Below are 19,244 nucleotides of genomic sequence, written 5' to 3'. Positions count from 1 at the left end.
TCACTCAGCATAATTCACTTGAAATTCACTTGAGTCATTGCAGGTATCAATAGATCACTCCATTTTATTGCAGAGTAATAATTATTCCATCGTATAGATATAACAGTTTGTTTAACCACCTACTGAAGGACATTTGGGTTACTTACAAATTTTGATTATGAAAGAAAACTGCTATGAACAGTCATGTACAAGTTTTCACCTGAACATTAGATTTCACTTCAGTGGGATAAATGCTCAGGAGAGCAAATACTGGGAAGAAACTGCCAAACTCTTTTCCAAAGTGGCTGTGCCATTTAACTTTCCTGGCAATATGAGATCCATTTTCTCCACATCCTTGCCAACATTTGGTGTTAAGCCATTTGTCTGTTTCCAAAGCTATTCTGTGCAGTTATTTTTAACTGGCATTTCCCTAATGATTAATGATGTCAAACAACTTTTCATTTGCTTATTTGCCATCTATACTTTGGTGAAATGTGTGACTTTTGCTCATTTTTAAATTAAATCTATTTATTGAGTTTGGAGAATTCTGTAGTCTAAATATAAATCCTGTATGGATGTATGATTTGTAAATATTTCATCCTCTTAAGAGTCTTTTACTATTTTTTTTACTCTTAAATTGATTTCAGAGAGGGAGAGAGAGAGGGAGAGGGAGAGGGAGAGGGAGAGGGAGAGGGAGAGGGAGAGGGAGAGGGAGAGGGGGAGGGGGAGAGGGAGAGGGAGAGGGAGAGGGGGAGAGGGAGAGGGAGAGGAGGAGAGGGAGAGGGAGAGGAAGAGGGAGAGGGAGAGGGAGAGGGAGGAGGGAGAAACATCAATGATGAATCATTGATCTGCTGCCTCCTGTACACCCCTGGGGCATATGCCCTGACCCGGAATCAAACCATGACCTCCTGGTTCATAGGCATATGCTCAACCACTGAGCCATGCCAGCCCAGGCCTCTCAAGAGTCTTTTAAAGAGTAAATAATTTTTCCCTCTTATGGAGCATGTTTTTTATAAAAATCTAAGAATTCTTTGCTTAGTTCCCAACTATTTATTTATTTAGCCTATGGATATCCAATTGTTCCAACAGCATTTGCTGAAAAAGTCCCTCCTCTGCTGAATTCCTTTTGTATCTTTGTCAAAAATCAATTTGGCATTTGTATGAATCTATATTCCTGCTTTAGCATCTTATTGATCTTTAGAATCTTTAAAAAATATATATTATTTTATTGATTTTAGAGAGAGGGAAATAGAAACATCCATGATGAGAATCATTGATCAGCTGCCTCTTGCACACCTCCACAGTGGGATCAAACCTACAACCCAGGCATGTGCCCTGACCAGGGATCGAACTGTGACCTCCTGCTTCATAGGTTGATGCTCAACCACTGAGCCATGCTTGGCGGGTGATCTTTACTATCTTTTAAACACAGCTTCCTAATTCACTTTTTATACCTTTTACTGTGTTAAATTTCATACATATTGTATATAAAAGCAGAGAACAGTACAATGAACTCTTAATACTCATCCAGCTTCAAAGATTATCACCTCTCCCCTTTTCATCATTGCCATTTTGAATAATACAGTGCAGTTTTCTTGTACAATATCCCGCATCTGAATTTGTTTCTCCTGGTGTCATTTATCTTGTTCTTCTGCTTCCTGTATGTCCTGTACACTGGCAATCTGGTCTAAGAAGCTTGATGAATTCAGGTTATACTTTTGGCTTATTGTATTCCATGAAGAGGCACATTATATGGGGTTTCAGCCTTAATAATGTTGCATTTTAACTGGTTAAGAGCTAAATGCTAGTTTTCTCCATTCTTAAAGAACATTTACCTTTGTAATTATTACATAATCTGGGGTGATTCTTCTGCAGCATGGATATAATGCAATTTCATATTCATTACCTTGTAATAACTTCATGAGGTAGATATTCTTCCTCCTGCTTAGCAGATGAGGAAATCAAAGTTCCAAGAAATGAAGGCATTTGTCCAAGAAAACTTACAGAATCTAACTCATAACCAGGTCTTAAGACTTTTAACCTTGGGCCCATTCCAGTATTCACTTTTGGGTACCTTCATTCTAATGAGGAACCAGCCCTCAAGGAACTTTGGAGTTGAATTAATAATTATTATAATCAATATACCACTTCAATACTACTACTAATTAGGAAACACAATCCTGATAGTAATAGTCCAACTACAGAATTGGAGTTTGAGAATGACAACATAAAATTATGAACTCAAGAATACAGGTTGAATTAAATTTACAAATGTACAAAAGGGAAAACTGAATGAATCGTTGCTTTACAGGGAATAATGGGCCTGATGGTCCAGAAATGGATTCTGAATTGGTTTAATTAGAGGTTGAAGGGCTTGGCTCTGTGTGAAAAATTTGTGTAGTTGAGTGCTGGGACAGAACGTTATTTCTTGAGTAAAAAGCTCTCTCATGTCAACAATGATAAAGAAATTGAGGACAATGGCAGGGATAATCAGCTCATGGGTTGGGGTTAAGGACTTTTCCCTATGAATAAGGTAAGCGACATAGGACTGCCCTTCCATTCTGATACCCTACATACACCAGGCTTCAAATTCGAAGGTTGAAAAGAAATTGTTTGCGTTGGTATCAGTGTTAACGGGTGGCATATTATTTTTCCACAATAAGCCAGTATTATGTAAAAACAAACTAGGGTCTATTAACTCCCTTAACCATTTAAAAAATAATTTTCCAGTTGTTCAAGCAAACAACCTAAAATTCATTTTTTTAAAATTGATTTTAGAGAGAGACGGGAGGGAGGGACGAAGAGAAACATCGATTGGTTGCCTCCCATATGCATCCCGAATGGGGATCAAACCTGCAATATAGGTATGTGCACTGACCAGGAATTGAACTGGCAATCTTTTGGTGTATGGGATGCCACTTCAACAACTGAGCCACCAGCCAGGGTTCCCTTAAACATTTTTTATGGGTGGAGTTAATCCTTACCTGAGGATATTTTTCCATTGATGTTTTTTAGGGAGAGTGGAAGAGAGAAAGACAGAAACACTGATATGAAAGAAACACATAGATTGGTTGCCTCCTGCACGAGCCTTGACCAGGGCCCAGGAGGGGGAGGAGCCTTCAACTGTGCCCTTGGCCGGAATCGAACCTGGGACCTTTTGGTCTGCAGGCCGATGCTCTATACACTGAGCCAAACTGGCTAGGGCCCTTAAAGCTGTATTTTTTTAAGTCTTCTTAGAGAGCTAAATTCCAGTTACTTATCCACCACATTTCATCTTATTATAAAAATGAATGCCTTTTGAGGTTCACAGAGTCTGAATATTAACTAATGAACAAACATTACATTATGTTGTGTTCTAGATTATGACTATACCTCTTTTATCCAACTTTACTGGCAACTAAATTACTTCACAAAGTACTTTCACAAAGATTCTTTCACCTAATCCTCGTAATAATCCTGTGAGGTAGGCATTATGTTAATATTTGACTGACAGAGAAACTTGAGGCTTACATGCTGACATAATAACAACACATTGCTAGTAAGAGAGAGGGCCAGGACCTAAACCTAGGTCTTCTGATTCCAAATCCAGTGCTCTTCTTATATTATTCTCAAACAGCAGGCTCTTGCTCACCCAACTCCATGTCTGACATGTCTCAATCATACTGTCCATATAGACTTTCTGCAGCAGTGATTCTATCTTTAAAATGTGTAATATATACATTTTCACAAACAACTTCCACTTTCTAATACAAAGACATTTTTGCTACCGCTTATAACATCATTACATCCCATAAATCCAATTTCTTCAGAGTCCTCAATTGCTCCAAGGTCTCTTTCTGGGTCACAATGAATTGTCTGGAACAGAGTATACTTTAACTAGAATTTGGTTTGTTTTTGTATTCTTGAAAATCTACAATAACCTTCTTTCACATGCAACTCACTTGAATATAATAGAGGCAATCATGAATTCCTTTCTTATAAGAACCACATATTGCCATTTCTCCAACAGTTACTTAAATAGGCAGGCATTCTATTCCATTTTACATATGACACTACATTTTCTGAATCTCTAACTTGGACTCAGCTCATTGGCATTTTGAAGCCAAGAGAATTCTTCCATGGTATGGATTTTTTGTTGAAGATGAAGGTTTGAAGTTTGAGAGAATTCTTTTTCAGACTCATCACATTCACAGAGATTTTCAACTGTATGAACTTTCTGATGCACAGTAAGGTTTTTTCTTTGCCTAAAAACTTTATTACAATCATTACACCCATATGGTTTCTCCCCTGTGTGGATTCTCTGGTGGCCAACTAAGTTCCTCTTAGAAGTAAAAGATTTTCTACACTTCTCACACTCATATGGTTTTTCCCCAGTGTGCATTCTCTGATGTACAACAAGGTTTTTATTCTGACTGAAGTCTTTTCCACACTCATTGCATTTATAAGGTTTCTCTCCAGTGTGGATTCTCTGATGTACCATAAGATTTCTACTAGAGGTGAGGACTTTTCTACATATATGACATTCGTAGGTTTTTTCCCCACTGTGAATTCTTTGATGTTCAATAAGGTTTCTGTTGTAAGTAAAGCCTTTCCCACACTCATTACATGCATAGGGCTTCTCACCAGTGTGGATCCTCTGATGGGCTATAAGGTTTGAGCGGTAACTGAAGACTTTCCCACAGTCACTGCATTTATAAGATTTTTCCCTTGTGTGAATCCTCTGATGTCCAATGAGGCTTTTCTTCAGAATGAAGCATTTGCCACACTCATTACACTCATAGGGTTTCTCACCACTATGGATTCTCTTATGTTCAATGAGATTTCTGTTAGAACTGAAAGCTCTTCCACATTCACGGCATTCAAAGGGTTTTTCCCCAGTGTGGATTCTCCGATGTACCAACAGGCTTGAATTGTAACTGAAAGCCTTCCCACAATCCTCACATTTGTAGGCTTTTTCCTGTGTATGAAGTTTCTGATGGACCATGAAACTCTTGCTCATAATGAAGGTTTTCCCACACTCTTGACATTCATAGGGCTTCTCCCCATTGTGGAGTCTCTCGTGGTCAATCAGGTTTCTGTTAGAACCAAAGACCTTGCCACAATCTTTACATTCATAGAGATTCTCTCCAGTGTGGAACCTCTGATGTAAAATGAGGCTTTTCTTTAGAATGAAAACTTTCCCACATTCATTACATTCATAAGGCTTCTCCCCATTGTGTAGTCTCTGGTGGTCAAAAAGGTAAGCACTCTGAGTGAAGGCTTTCCCACATTCAGTACATTTATAAGGCTTCTCTCTGCTATGCATCCTCTTATGGTCAATGAGGTTTGACTTAGAATTGAAAATCTTCCCACATTTTTTACAACCAAAGGTCTTCTTTTCTGTGTGTACTCTCTGGTGTAAAAGGAGGCTTTTACTTCGAATGAAAACTTTTCCACATTCTTTACATTTGTATGGGTTCTCTGCACTGTGCAGTCGCTGGTGGTCAACAAGGTAAGTGGTCTGAGCAAATGTTTTTCCACATTCATCACATTTGTAGGGTTTTTCCCCAGAGTGGATTCTCTGGTGCAGAATAAGGCTCTTCTTCAGGATGAAAGCTTTCTGACACTTGTTACATGTATAAGGTTCTTCCCCTTTGTGGAGCCTCTGGTGGTCAATGAGGTAAGCATTCTGAGAGAAAACTTTTCCACATTCATTACATTTATAAGGTCTCTCCCCAGAGTGGCGCCTCAGATGTATAATAAGGCCCGAGTGCCTATAGAAGCCCTTCCCACACTCCTTACATTTATAAGGTTTCTCCCCAGTGTGGATTCTCTGATGGTTTAGAAGGTAAGCACTTTGAGAGAAGGCTTTCCCGCATTCATTACACTTATAAGGTTTCTCCCCAGAATGGTTCCGTAAATGCATTAGAAGGCTTGAACGCTGAATAAAGCCTTTCCCACACTCCTTACATTTATGAGGTTTCTCACCAGTGTGGATTCTCCGGTGGTTTATAAAATGGGAGATTTTACTGAAATGTTTACAACATATATCACATTTATAAAACTTCTTTCCTTCAGTACCCATTAAACTTTCAGAAAGAGCTGAACCTAGAATCAAGCTTTCTCCAAATTCCTTCCGCTTCCGGCCTCGTTTTTCTGGCAGAGTCCTTTTCTTCTTGTCTCGTTCATAGAGGGAACATTTCTTCGGTGTATCTCTTTCACTTGTTTCATTTCCCCACTGACTTGCCGAAACTTGCCATGCACACTCTTTCTCAAAATCAAGGACCTGGGGAATACCTCCTTGAAGTCTTCTTGATGTTCCTTTCTGAGAATCTACTCTATGAGATATGCTTGACTTTGCTGATACCTCATTCTCAGTCATGGTCTCCCATTCTGGTAAAATGAATTAAAAAAAATGCAAATGTTACCAAGTCTCTGTGTTAGTGAGAACAAATCTTCAAACAACTTTAACAAGCTAGAAGGATACACGTTTATATGCATACAAAAAAGAGACTTTTCATTAAACACAGGTTCAAAGCAGAATGCTATATTGACAGAATGTTATAAATGGATTAACAGAACTCACTCTCAGATGCACCTAATGCTTTGTCTTCAGGGAGCAGCTAAAAAAATATATTGATGTTGAAAACATAGATGCAAGGAAGAATGAGAGAGAACATGCGATTTTATATAGGTGGTTCAGACTTGAGGAACAGGAGGTTGGATGGAAAAAGAAGCATCATTTGGCTTATAAAAAACTGTCTTTTTATTTTCTTCTTGGGAAGATGGGAACTCTAAAATAAATAAATATATATATACCTAAGGATTCTGAAAGGCAATCTTAAGTGTTTAAGAGTTAACTCCAGAAACACTTTTTAATTACTTGAAAGTAATTAACCTGAGGGGGAAAAGTCCATTAAAAAGCAACTTAAGCCCTAATCAGTGGATGGAGCGTCAGCCTTCGGACTGAAGGGTCCCTGGTTCGATTCTGGTCAAGGGCATGTACCTTGGTTTCAGACACATCTCCAGTAGGGGATGTGCAGGAGGTGACTGATTGATGTTTCTTTCTCATCGATGTTTCTAACTCTCTGTCCCTCTCCATTCCTCTCTATAAAAAAAATCAATAAAATATTTTTTAAAAAAGCAACTTAATGCTGCCAAGCTGGTGTGGCTCAGTTGGTTGAGCAGCATCCCATATACCAGGAAGTTACCAGTTCAATTCCGGGTCTGGGCATATGCCCAATTCAGGTTCCATCCCTATTAGGGGATGTGCAGGAGGCAGCCAATCAATGGTTCTCTCTCATCGATGTTTCTATCTCTCTCTCCCTCTCCCTTCCTCTCTCTGAAATCAATAAAAACCTATTTTTTTTAAAATAACTTAATGTTCAGAATTCATCTATTAATTTCCACAATTCCTTTAAAATTAAGACGGAAAATTTTAAATATATTTCACAACATCAGGTCTGGGTTAGATTCCCTCACTTAGTTAGACATAAAAGATAGGAGAATACAAAGTAAAAAAAAAAAAAAAGAAAGAAAGATATTGAAAAATATGAAAACATTGTTCTAGCTGGCAATGTTCAGTGGTTAGGGCCTCAGCCCATGCACCAAAGGGTCACAACCCTCCCAGATTGGGGTGCATGCGGGAGGTAACCAATTGATGCATCTCTCTTACATTGTTGTCTCTCTCTTTCTCTCTCTCTCTTTTTCCCTTTGATAGTAAAGAAGCCTGGGATAGAGTAGATGGATACTTTTTTAAAAAAAAAGAAAGACAAGACCAGACAAGACAAGACGAGGAAGGGGAGGGGAGGGGAGGGGAGGGGAGGGGAGGGAAGGGGAGGGGAGGGGAGGGGAGGGGAGGGAAGCAACTCTTTTATACACTACTACAGGCCCAGTGCACGAATTCATGCACCTTGAAAGGAACTGTGGGACAGGAGGCTACAGCGGGCACAGGGGTGGGTCTCTGCCTGTCCTCCGTACCCCCGCCCGGCCCCTCCCACCGCGGCCCCTCTCTGCCGGCAGCCCCGCTCCTGCGGCTGCCGCTCCCACGCACTGACAGCGCCGGCACCACTTGCACCCACTGATGGCACAGAGCAATTGGGTCCAGTGCCAGCAGCAGCAGCGGGTGCGAGCAGGCAGCTCCGGCGCCGGCGGGTGCAGGAGGTGGCTTTCGCGCCGGCAGCGGGTGCGAGCGGCAGCTCCAGCACTGGCAGCGGGTGCGAGTGGGGTCGGCGCTGGCAGCAGGTGTGAGCGCCGGGTGGGACCATGGCATATGGGAGCAAAGAATTTTCAGTAACCACCAGAGGCTCGCCCCAATGACAGTGACCGGTGCCCTGCCTTGGTCTGGCACCCCGGCTCACCTGCTCCACCATCCTGCTGCAGCCTATGCCTGCCACGTTCCACATGCCCCCCTGGTGGTCAGCACACATCATAGCGACTGGTTGTTTGGTTGTTCCGCCGTTCTGTCTATTTGCATATTAGGGTTTTATATATATAGGTAGCTAATAAGGTGGTTAAAGTATCTGCACTTTTACTATAGAAATCAGACTACACAGGGGCCTATTAAGCTTTAGGAAACATTGTAGAAAAATGTCAGAATGACAGCAGAAACTGGTTACTTTCTGAAGCCTGCATGAAACAGATAGGTTTTCCTATCTCCTCTTCTAAGCTATGTTTACTTCATTGCCAATTATCTTTCCAAAAGGTAAATTTGACCATGTCATTCACCTGCTCAAAATAAAGGACTCTTCATTGCCCACAGGATAAAGTTCAATAACCAGCAAAGCCCAAGAGAAACCTTCACCCACTGTTTAACTATTTTTCTGGTTTCACTTCTTTTCAGTATCCTTTATGCCCCTAGACCCTAGCCACAGAGAACTACATGCAGATGCCCTAATATATGTCATGTTTTTGTTTCCTTTCTATCACTGCCCATGCCCTTTTCTTTTCCTGCTCTTCGCTTTCCAACTCACTACATGCCCTATACTTACACCCTTAAAAACTAAGCACAAGTCACCCCCTCTGGACATTAGCACTGACCTTACAGAAATAAAAAGGACTATAAGGGAATACTATGAATGATTCCATGCCAATAAACTGAATAATTTAACACAATAAAAAGAGAAAATTTCCTAGAAAGACACAAATTACTAAAACTGGCTCAACAAGAAATAGAAGATCTGAATAGTTTTATACAAAGTGAAGAAACTAAATCATTGATTTTAAAAAACTATCCACAAGGAAAAACGCAGGCCCCGATTGCTTCATTGGTGAGTCTACCCAACATTAAACAAATACCAATTCCTCACAAACTCTTCCAATAAATAGAAGAGGTGGAAACATTTCCAAAATTATTTTATGAGGTCAGTATTATACTAATACCAAACCAGACATAAGATATATTTTTTTAAAAAAAGAGAAAACTATAAATATATCTTATGAATATAGACATAAAAATCCTCAACAAAATACTAGCTAACTAAATCCAGCAAAACACTAGCTAACTAAATACACACACACACACACACACACACACACACACACACACACACACAAACATAAAATCATACATCATGACCAAGTGGGATTTATAATGTAAATGTTAATATAACATCAGACAATTAATGTAATACACCATATCAATAGTATGAGGGATGAAAATCACATAATTACCTCAACAGAAGCAGAAAAAGCATTTGGCAAAGTCTAACACCCTTCACAATAAAAATACTCAATAAAGCAGAAATAGGAGGGAACTTCCTCAATCTAATAAAAGACACCTACAAAAATTACAAAGCTAGTATCATACTTACTGGTGAATGACTGAATGTTTTCCCTCTAAGATCAAGAAATGGATGTCTGTTCTTGTCAATTCTATGCAACAAGTACCAGAGGCCCTAGCCAGGACAATTAGGCAAGAGAAAGAAATAAACCGTAACCAGATTAGAAAGGAAGAAGTAAGACTCTATTTGCAGATGACAAGCTCTCTATATATGAACCAGGAGATCATGGTTCAATTCCTGGTCAGCGCAGATGCCTGGGTTGCGGGCTCTGCGAGCTTGATCCCCTGTGTGGGGCATGCAGGAGGCAGGAGATCAATGATTCTCTCTCATCGTTGATGTTTCTATCTCATTTTTCCTCTCACTTCCTCTCTGAAATCAATAAAAATAAATTTAAAAAAATTAGAATTAAGTGAGTTCAGGCTGCAAGATATAAGGCAGATATACAAATATCAGTGATATTTCTATACACTACTACCAAAGAATCCAAAAAAAAAGGCAATTAAGAAATAATAGCATCAAAAAGAATAAAAGACTTAGGAATAAATATTTTAAATGTAAAACTTTTCCTCTGAAAACTACAAACATCACTGAAAGAAACTGAAGACTAAGAAAATAAAAAGAATCCCACAGAATGAGATAGATAGATTCACAAATTGGAAGACTTATTGTTAAAATGGCAATACTCCTCACATTGATCTATAAGCTCAACGCAATCCCTACCAAAATCCCAGCTATCTCCTTCACAGAAATTGTCAAGCTGATCCTAAAATTCAAAGGGAAACTCAAGAAGCCTAGAATAGCTAAAACAATCTTGAAAAAGAACATGGAGGACTCACACTTCCTCATTTCAAAATATGCTTTGAAGCAACAGTAACAAGACAGAGTGCCACTGACATAAGGAAAAACATGTAGTGAAAGGAACAGAATGGAGGCCTATATAATCAAAGGAATAGAATGAAAAGCCCAGAAATAAAACTTCATATTTATAGTTAACTTATTTTTGAAAGGGTGTCAAATCAATTCAATAGGGAAAGAATGGTACTGAGATAACTGAATAGCCACATGTATAAGAATGAAGTTGGACTCTTACCTTACACCATATACATATATAAATATTAACTCAAGATGGACCAAAGACCTCAATGTAAGAGCTAAAACAATAAAACTCTTAGAAGAAACAAGACATAAATCATCATGACCTTGGATTAGGCAATGTTTATTAGATGACACATGCAGAAAAAGTAAATTGGAATTCACCAAAATTAATAACTTTGTGCTTCAAAGACTATCACCAAGAAAGTGAAAAGGCAACTGACAGAATGGAGAAAATACTTGAAAGTGATATATTTTATAATGTACCAGTATATAGAATATATAAAGAATCTGAATAGACATTTCTTCAAGGACATACAAATAGCCAATAAGTACATGAAAAGTTGCTTAACATTATTAGCCATCAGGAAATGCAAATCATTTCAGACTGACTAGGAAGACTATAATCAGAAAGACAGATAATAACAAGTATTGTTGAGGATTTGGAGAAATTGAAACACATATACAGTTGGTGAGAGCATAAAATGGTGCAACAACTTTGGAAAACAGTTTGTCAGTTCTTCAAATGATTAAGCGGTTCCATTTGACCCAGCAATTCCACTCCTAAGTATATATCCAAGAGAAATTAAAACATATGTATACACAAAAACTTGTACACAAATGTTCATAGCAGTGTTACTCATAATAGCCCAAAGGTGGAAGCAACCTAAAGGTCCATCAACTGATGAACAGATCAATAAAATGTTATATATCCATACAAACAAATATTGTATGCCCATAAAAAGGAATGAAGTATTAATATGCTGCAATATGGAGGAACCTTGAAAACATTACACTGGGTAAAAGAATTCAGTCACAACAGACCACATATTGTATGATTCCATTTTTATGAAATGTCCAGAATGAAACTGATTGCAGTTGTCTCCATCTCAATCTCCAGAAGCTTATGCCATTCTCATACCAATTATTTTACTTTGCCTTCTGTGTTCATCTCCCAAACCATGGTAAGCTACTTAATGACAGAATCACATCATTTCCACAGTTGCCACCACATGATAGATGTATAATGTGAAAGTACAAATAGCTAATAAATTTTTTAAAATACTCTTAGCCCTAGCCGGTTTGGCTCAGTGGATAGAGCGTCGGCCTGCGGACTGAAAGGTCCCAGGTTTGATTCCGATCAAGGGCATGTACCTTGGTTGCGGGCACATCCCCAGTAGGGGGTGTGCAGGAGGCAGCTGATCAATGTTTCTCATCGATGTTTCTAACCTCTATCTCTCTCCCTTCCTCTCTGTAAAAAATCAATAAAATATATATTTTTAAAAAATACTCTTAAATAAATAAAAAATAAAAATACTCTTACTTTATTACTAATCAAAGAACTCCAATTGAAAATATATAGATACTATAACTTTTAAAAATTATTTTAGCACCATAGCCAGTTGATTAGCGTGTCATCCCCATACGCCAAGATTGTGGGTTCGATCTCCATTCAGGGAACATATAAGAATCAACCAATGAATGCATAAATAAGTGAAACAACAAATCTGCTCTTTCTCTCTCCCTTTCCCTCCCTCCTTCCCTCCCTCTTTCCCAACCTCTCTATCTTTAAAATCAATCAATAATTTTTTTAAAAAATTGTATTTGCAACAATTTAAAAGAATGGGATTACTCAGGACCAGTGAAAGCAGAACAAAAGGAGCATTCTTCTGTACCGACAGTAAGAGTGGGATGACAGTGATCACTATGGAAAGCAATTTGGCAAGCAAGAGCCTTAAAACAATTCACACACTTAGTCTGAATAATTCTACTTCCAAAAAATAATCCTATATAATAAAAGCCTAATATGCTAAGTGTCCAACTGTTCGACTAGTTGCTATGACGCTCACTGACCACCAGGGGGCAGACGCTCCGACCGGTAGGTTAACTTGCTGCTGGGATTGAATGAGATGGCCTGGACACGCCTTGGAGCCCTCCCCAGATGGCCAACCTCCCACGGTCCCTCCCCAGCCAGCCAGCCCCAGCCAGCCCCGATTGGCCCTGATTGGGACTGAGCAAGACAGGCTGGACACACCCTGGAGCCCTCCCACGGTCCCTCCCTGGCTCCAATTGTGCACCGGTGAAGTCGGTCCAATACCCGCAAGCCAGGCCGAGGGACCCCACTGGTGCGCGAATCCGTGCACCAGGCCTCTAGTGAGTAATAAAGGTCTTAAACATAGATGATTAATATAGTAATTATCTAAAGTAAGAAAATAGCTAACTGAATTATGGCACAAATTATGTAACCAGTATAGATAATATTTGCAAACAATTTTAAAAATATATATTTTATTAATTTTTTACAGAGAGGAAGGGAGAGGGATAGAGCAGTGGTTGGCAAAACTCATTAGTCAACAGAGCCAAATATCAATAATACAACGACTGAAATTTCTTTTGAGAGCCAAATTTTGTAAACTTAAACTATATAGGTAGGTACATTGTTATTAACTTAATTAGGGTACTCCTAAGCTGGCCTTTGCTAAAAACTCAAGGGGCCAAAGAGCCGCATGTGGCTCGCGAGCCACAGTTTGCCGACCACTGGGATAGAGAGTTAGAAACATTGATGAAATAGAAACATCAATCAGCTGCTTCCTGCACACCTCCTACTGGGGATGTGCCCACAACCAAGGTACATGCCCTTGACCAGAATCGAACCTGGGACCCTTGAGTCTGCAGGCCGACGCTCTATCCACTGAGCCAAACCGGTTAGGGCTGCAAACAATTTTTAATAATATGAGAACGCAAAAAAGGCAAGCTTTAAAACTGCACACACACACACACACACACACACACACACACACACACACAAACACACACTGATAACAATGTAAAAAAACCTCAAATAGCCCTAGCTGGTTTGGCTCAGTGGATAGGGCACTGGCCTGAAGATTGAAGGGTCCTGGGTTCGGATCCAGCCAGGGGCACATGCCTGGGTTGCAGGCTCGATCCCCAGTGGGGGATGTGCTGGAGAGCACATCTCATCATTGATGTTTCTCTCTCTCTCTCCTTCCTTCCTCTCTGAAACCAATAAAGAAATATATTTTTTTTAAAAGGAAAAAAACCCTCAAATACACAGAAAAAAGCAGAAATATATTAAAACTAGTAGCCCTGTGCACGAATCCGTGCGCTAGTAGCTCTAAGCAGGGCCTAGCCACTCTGTGCCCGCTGGCCAGAGGTTCTCCATGGCCCAGAGGCCCATCCACGCCCCGGCCTGGCCAGAGGCCCATCTATGGCCAGGCGCAGAACGCTTGCCTCATCACCAGGTGACGAGGCAAGTGTCCCCCACCCCCCGACCCCCGCAGCCGCTCCGTGCCCGCCGCCCAGAGGTCCTCCTTGGCCGGGGTGGAATGCTTGCCTCGTCACCGCGGCGATGAAGCAAGCATTCCGCCAGGCCGCTCACACTGCCCACTCTCAGCAGCCATCCCCCCGGGACTGCGGGAATCTGGCGGGGCTGAGAGGACTGGGCACTGCCATCTTGTGGCTATGGGCGCCACCAACTCTGTGACCAAGTGATGGTTAATTTGCATATTACCCTTTTATTAGATAGGAGGATTTTGGTAACTGTCTACAAGTAGTGGGCTTAAGGGAAGATTTTTTTCTTTTCTAACATTTTGTTTTCCAAAATAAGTATACACTATTTTCATAAAGAAAATAAGCAAAAGCTGATGATAAAGTTAAGAATCATGGGATGAAAAGTCCTTACCTAAGGAGGTCACATTTCCATAATTCTCCAGCATCACATCCCAGTACAAGGCCCTCTGAATTGGGCCCAGGCATGCCCATTCCTCTGCAGTGAAGCATACTGATACCTCCTCAAACATCACCAACTCCTGAAATAACAGGTATGTGTGTGGTTATCCATGCCTAGGAGCTCCCCTACTGAAAGGTTCCTTTCACATTGTGAGGTCATGAGGTGGGCAAGGGATATCAGCGATATAGGAACACCCCACATAAAGTCTGCCTTCTAATAGCATGGACCTTGATTTAGAGATGGGAACTGGACACTAAGCACTAGGATGAGAGAGGGCACTTGATGGTACAGTTAGGTGGTTCAGATAGATCAGTGGTCAGCAAACCGCGGCTCGCGAGCCACATGCGGCTCTTTGGCCCCTTGAGTTTTTAGCAAAGGCCAGCTTAGGAGTACCCTAATCCTATATAATAATAGCCTAATATGCAAATCGTGGAACTGCGGAATGCCCAGTTGGCGGGGGGTGGGGCCGGTGAGCCGGCAGCACCAGGCCAGCCAAGGTAGGTGCCAGCGGGCAGAGGGAGGGGACAATGATTGAGGGGGGCCGGCGGCGACCTGTGGCGGCAGAGGGGCGATCAGGGGGCGGGGCTGGCTGCTCGCTGGCTGGTGCTGTCCCCTGATCACCCCTCTGGTTGCCTCCCACAGAGGGAGGCCACCAGCGGTGGTGGTGGGGCAATGCGGGGGCGGGGCCAGCTGCTCACTGGCTGGCACCATCCCCCGATGGGCCCGCCAGTTGCCTCCCGCAGAGGGAGGCCAGACTGTGGCTTAGGCCCGTTCCCTGCAGGGAGTGGGCCTAAACCATCAGTTGGACATCTCCCAGGGCTCCCGGACTGTGAGAGGGCACAGGCTGGCCTTGGGAATCCCCCCATCCCAAGTTAAGCTTCTAGTTAAGTTAATAACAATGTACCTACCTATATAGTTTAAGTTTTAAAAATTTGGCTCTCAAAAGAAATTTCAATCGTTGTACTGTTGATATTTGGCTCTGTTGACTAATGAGTTTGCCGACCACTGAGATAGATCCTTAGGAAGGAAAAAAGGATGTAAACCTCACCTGGGGCTGGGCTGTTAGGAGCATGAGTGCCATCAATTGATTTCTTGGGTTCTCTTCCTGAGAAAGGGCAGAAGCTTCAGGGGCAGGAGAATCTGAGGAAGGAGGAAAAGCAGCATGAGATTTCTGCTGTCCCTGCCGACTACTCCAAGTCCAATTCTATACAGGTGAGGGGGCGGTGCCAGGCCAAGTCAGGGTGCCAGGCGGGGCTGCGGGGCTGGGGGCATGAGCTGGGGCTGTGAGGCTGGGGGCACGAGCTGGGGCCCGATCTCTGCAGGCCACCCCCAAGGGGCCCCACCGGTGCACAAATTCGTGCACCGGGCCTCTAGTCCATATATATAAAAGCCTAAGAGACCGGCAGACCAGTAGCTATGATGTGCACTGACCACCAGGGGGCAGATGCTCAATGCAGGAGCTGCCAAGCTACAGTGATTTGGCAGCTGTGGTTCTTGGGTGATGAGCCCGATTCTGGAGTACATTACCCAAGAACTGCCCTCTCACAATCTGGGACCCCTTAGGGGACGTTGCGGAGCCTGTTTCGGCCCAATCTCTGTAGGCCAGGCCGAGGGACCCGCACCGGGCCTCTAGTTTTCCATAAACAAGGAATTCAGAAAGACCCAGAACTCTCATGCCTAGGCAATGATGGCTATAAAGTGACCTACAAACCTTCCATGTACAGGGCTGGAATAACACAAAGAGCATTAATAGGGATGGATGAAAGGTCAGAGACCCAGCAAAGGACAAGAGGGAGAACAGAAAGCGCTTGTCACCATAAAGAATTCATACAAAGGAGAGGAGAGGAAGCAACCACCTGGGAGTAGAGGGATGAGCCACAGTAAAGGTCCAAGAAAAGAAAGGAAATCCAAAGCCAGGGCTCTAAATAAGTACCTCGCTGAGGGTCCTGGAGGTTGAACACAGCTGGGTCAGGAAGAGGATCTGGGCAAATTTCAGCTGATATGTGGCTCCCTGGGGGTGCCTGAGGATGTGCAGTTCCTGGCACGCTCATGGCCTCCTGGTCCTGGACAAGGACTGGAACCTGGGAACAAACAAAACAAAACAAGCTGGCTCTTCTTGTACCTCCAGAAAATCAAACTCACCTAACCACTGTGGACCTCTTTCTGCCCATAATCTAGAACTGTGAGATCAGAGACCCACCTCAAGTATGGAGCCTCAGAACAGCAGAAAAACTTTGCCTTGAGAACAATGGAGCTGCCCTCTAGCCCCACTCATGGCACTGGTGGCCTCTCCCAGAGGAGGCTGAACAGAACAGTGGAAACAGAAGCCAGACCTGCGTGGGGGTTAGGGAGGGAATGGGAAGTAACAAGCAATAATTAAGAGCATGTGTTTTAGCTTCAGACCTAGTTTTAGACACTCTTCTACTTATTTACCCCTTTACTTATCCCTTCCTGCTCCAACAGAAGGAAGACTAGAGTAGGAGTCTAAACATGTGGTTTTGCTGCCAGCTAGATGTCTGGCCTAAGGCAATCCAGTGAACCCTTTTCTGCCTCTGTTTTCTTATCTCTCAAAAGAGGAAGATGCATTAGTGATGTTTAATGAAATATATAGCTCCAAAATTCTTCATTTTTTATGATTAAACAAGCCCATCTTTGGTGCCACTGCCAAGTTGAAATTCTGTTTCAGACTTCTAATAGAAATATTCCTAGTGGGCTACAGATTGACAGAGATCTCACATACACACACACTAGGAACTATATAAGATCCCAACTTAATAGTCAAGGATATAAAATCTTATCAGAAGCAAATATCTCAACCCAATCCTCTCTGGCTCACAGAAACCCAAGTAGGGGAACATGTGGCAAAGTCTCGCCAGATCTAGAAAGCTTCATTCTTATTCTCTCACTGCCTTTTAACTTCAGGTTCACATCATCATTGCAAACAAAGAATACATATGCTTCTGTTCAGGAGAACACTTAGCAACCTTATGTTCTTCAGGCTCTTGAACCAAACTCAGCATTAGCAAGCATCACCCAGGAGGACAGAGTGCAGTCAATGACTTTGTGCGGATTCTGAACTGGGCCCAAAGACCCCACTCATAAATTTATTTAACTGCAAAGATATCCTATGGTCTGAATGGCTCATGAACCTGTTCTAATTACCATTGGGGTTGCTAACATGCTATTGTTAATGAAAAAATCACAGGCTCGCCCTCCAGTCCTGCCTCAGTTTTCTCCTTTCTTCCATCCCAAACTCTTCGCCCTCGCCCTTTCTCACGTTTAGCACTGGTCCATCGAGGTCTTTCTGCAGCTCTTCCACCAGGGCCACGGCCTCCTCACCACTTCCAGGGCGATGGATCTGCACCCAGGTCCGAATCTCCCCAGGCAGGATGCTCAGGAACTGTTCCAGCACCAGCAGCTCCAGGATCTGGGCCTTGGTGCGCGCTTCTGGCCTCAGCCAACGGCGACAGAGCTCCCGGAGCCGGCTCAGCGCCTCCTGCGGTCCAGCCGTCTCATGGTACCGTAACCGTCTGAAGTGCAGATGGGAGGTCTCCCAAACAGAGGAGCTGCTCCCTTGGAAGCTGGTTCCCCATTTCCAGGTATCATCCTTCCCTTTAACAAGACCCTCTTGTCTCAGAGCGTTGTGGGCCCAACCTTCTCTTGTCATTGTCTTTAGTCAAGAAAGCCTCTTCTCTAAGCCCCCTCAATCCTTGCTTGACTTCTTCCTTTAGAGCTTGGAGAACATCATCTACAAAACTTTAAAAAAAAACAACCATTGTTAAAGTTAATGCAGTGAAACCACCAAGTTTTCCAGCCCCCAGTCAGCTCCCAGTGATGAAGAGAAAATCCCTAAATGCAAGGTTCTAGGCTCGCAGCAGTGCCTCCTTTGACAAAGCCCCCAGCTCAAGGCTCCGGGGACATTGACACAGGCAACCAGACCACTGCTGAAACCACAGACATGAAATTCCTTTGTTTTTTACTCACAGCGCCTCCTTCCTTCATCCAGTACTCCAACAATGGGCATCCTGGCTAGCCCTGTGTAGTTTTATTTTATTTTTTAAAATATGTTTTTATTGATTTCAGAGAGGAAGGGAGAGGGAGAGAGAGACAGAAACATCAATGATAAGAGAGAATCATTGATCGGCTGCCTCCTGCATGCCCCACACGGAGATCAAGCCTGCAACTCGGGCATGTGCCCTTGTCCGGAATCGAACCCGGAATCCTTCAGTCCGCAGACCAACGCTCTATCCACTGAGCCAAACTGGCCAGGGCGCCCTGTGTGACTTTAAACAAGTTACCTCACTTCTGAGTCTGTCTTTTAACCTGAAAAATAGGGGTAATAACAGTTCCTATTTTATACGCTTGTTGTAAGAATTTGATGTCTAAATACACTTTAAGTTTTTGAACAGTGCCTGGTATATAAATTCAAATGTTAGTTAACCTTCTGTAACTTGCATTCTTTCCTATGTTCTGTGAAGTCAACAAGTAACCATGGTCTTAATCCTGATACAATTTTATTACAAAACAGAAAACTTGTAAAACCAGAAAACACACACGAAACCAGGAATAATCCCTGCTATGTTCAGGACAGTGTTCTTCCAGTCCTTGCTCTCTGCACCAATTTGGAGCACAAGACTGGATCCAACTGTACTGCTCTGGAA

General features: G+C 42.4%; 1 protein-coding gene across 1 annotated transcript in view; it reads right to left on the bottom strand.

The window, feature by feature from the left end:
- Positions 1 to 733: 733 nt before the first annotated feature.
- ZNF197 (zinc finger protein 197) overlaps positions 734 to 19,244 on the bottom strand; it is a 56,119-nt gene continuing 37,608 nt past the window's right edge. Inside the window, exons 8-12 of the mRNA XM_079795051.1 lie at positions 17,861 to 18,253; positions 16,517 to 16,664; positions 15,632 to 15,723; positions 14,536 to 14,662; positions 734 to 6,351 (exon numbers count right to left, since the gene is read on the bottom strand). Coding sequence (XP_079651177.1) covers positions 4,049 to 6,351; positions 14,536 to 14,662; positions 15,632 to 15,723; positions 16,517 to 16,664; positions 17,861 to 18,253 — 3,063 coding nt within the window. The 3' untranslated portion in view covers positions 734 to 4,048. The remainder of the gene's footprint in view (positions 6,352 to 14,535; positions 14,663 to 15,631; positions 15,724 to 16,516; positions 16,665 to 17,860; positions 18,254 to 19,244) is intronic.

This window comes from Cnephaeus nilssonii (assembly GCF_951640355.1).
Source record: "Cnephaeus nilssonii genome assembly, chromosome: 17".
NCBI classification, from domain to species: Eukaryota; Metazoa; Chordata; class Mammalia; order Chiroptera; family Vespertilionidae; genus Cnephaeus; species Cnephaeus nilssonii.
Note: the sequence above shows the minus strand (reverse complement) of the source record. Positions and strands in the feature narration are given on the sequence as shown.